The 1,902-nt window shown below is 34.5% G+C and overlaps 1 protein-coding gene across 1 annotated transcript; it reads right to left on the bottom strand.

The window, feature by feature from the left end:
* Positions 1-555: 555 nt before the first annotated feature.
* Positions 556-1,125, bottom strand: LOC149373753 (uncharacterized). Its single transcript, XM_089595752.1, has one exon. It carries the CDS (start codon positions 1,123-1,125, stop codon positions 556-558), a length of 570 nt encoding a protein of 189 aa, XP_089451878.1.
* Positions 1,126-1,902: the final 777 nt, after the last annotated feature.

The following is a 1,902-nucleotide window of genomic DNA, read 5'->3' as shown; positions in this document are numbered from 1 at the left end:
AATATAATATGATCACCATTATACATTACGAACAGTTTAAACTTATTCACTGCTTCTAATAACTCATTAAAAAACTCTTCATTTTCCAACAAAGCAGTACATATTTTGTTGGGTAGGAAAATTTGAAATTCATCTGCCAGCTCAGCGACTATCTTCAATCCATATTTGGTTTTCACTTTTTTAAGCTTAGTCACCATGTAATTTTTATCTGGAACCATATCAATAACTTTCCTCGTTGGGCGGAAATTATTGCTGGCAACCTTATTCAATGCTGCGAGATCCATCTGTAACATATTTATGAAAAAGAAAAATTATTAGCTTAGACAATTATGCAAGTATTTTTTTCATGAGTGCGTCTGTTTACTAACCTTCGATATATCGTGGTTTTTTACACAAGGATTCGCTTGAAGATGATGATGATGTCAGCTTCCGTTTACTAAGTTCAATCCTATTTGAACCTCTGCTTGCGGGTAGAATGAGCTCGTCTGGTTTGGACAGCTCCTTATAATGGGCTATCCCCTCTACAATTGTTGGTTGAACTATGACTTCTTCTATCTAATTGGATCCCTCCTCTATCAGTCCTTTCCTCTCATTGGTTACTTCCACCTCCAATATGCTAAAATGACCCCACGGTAGGGTATCTGTAACACCGGGCTGTAAATATCGTTTGTCATCATGCGCACTTAACGCGATTTTTGTTTCTCTCTCCGTTAAAAGTTGATGATGACGCGATCTAATATTTTTTTGCTGACGTGTCATACTAGTGTTTTCACACAAGCATGTAATATAGTCATCAAAAGTTATCGTAGCTTTCACAACGGAATTTTTAACGCCTTTGGCTTTTTTCACTGGATTTTGATCTTGTATCTTTATACTATACATTTTGCTCCTTAATCCTACAAATTCCAACATGATTTTTCCATTACATTCATCCTTCATTAAACCAACAATTTTTTTATTAACGAGTGGTATATTAAATTTATTGTCTGAATGATAGTCTGAAGTATCGAATTCCCCAATATTTTCACGCATAATATTATAAATATTTTGGTTATTTATTTCATACACAAGACTATCAGTGTCTGTGTACAAGAGTTTACAATCATCATTCATTTTACTTCTCATAAAATCATAATGAAATTTGTATACAAGTGTCTTTGACAGATCCAACACACTTAATCCCACATATATCGGTTTTTTAATACATATATCAGTGCGCAACAATTGTATAGCTACAAGCTCTTCGTCGAATATGTCACAACTATGAAAATTCGGTCGTGCAATGTAAGCCTCAGCACCATATCTACCATTCCATTTATTGACAAGCTTAACATCAATGCGTTTGCGTTCATTTTCCATTGTTTTTCCATACACAGCATTGTTGAATAACTTATGTAGCATCTTCTCAAACTCATTTTTAGCATTCTGACGCTTTTCACTATTTAAATCTATGTATTTTTTTAACCATAAGCTTTGATTAAACTGTATTGATCTATGGATTCTTGTTATACGGAGGCCATGACTTACAGCTTGCTTAAGTGCACGATAATGGATCACATAACGTTTTTTATCATACAGCGTAGTCATTAATTTTTTTTGTTTGGAACCTGGAGGTGACATATGCTCAGCACAGAATGGTAAGTCCTTATGAGCATTATGAAGAGTTTTTGGATATTCAAGATCAACTTCGAGTATATAGCCGATGTCAGCATCATCTGCCACGTTTAAAATACCTAATGGGTTAACATTTTCGACCCATTTAAAACCTGCGAACGGTAATGGTTGAGTCATGGCCCATCCATACAAATTGTTTACATCATAATACATTAAATATTTTTCATCCCTATTTGCTTGATAGCCTTCCTTCATGTAGGGATTATTAGCTTTGGCGTATCGATTACA

The sequence above is a fragment of the Copidosoma floridanum genome, unplaced genomic scaffold (genome assembly GCF_036245765.1).
Source record: "Copidosoma floridanum isolate Cflo_tuat_1 unplaced genomic scaffold, Cflo_Japanese_pri ptg000027l, whole genome shotgun sequence".
In the NCBI taxonomy this organism is placed as follows: domain Eukaryota; kingdom Metazoa; phylum Arthropoda; class Insecta; order Hymenoptera; family Encyrtidae; genus Copidosoma; species Copidosoma floridanum.
Note: the sequence above shows the minus strand (reverse complement) of the source record. Positions and strands in the feature narration are given on the sequence as shown.

Excerpts from the sequence above, each read along its gene's own strand:
- LOC149373753 (XM_089595752.1), bottom strand. The coding sequence starts at position 1,125 with ATGAGAAGTAAAATGAATGATGATTGTAAACTCTTGTACACAGACACT.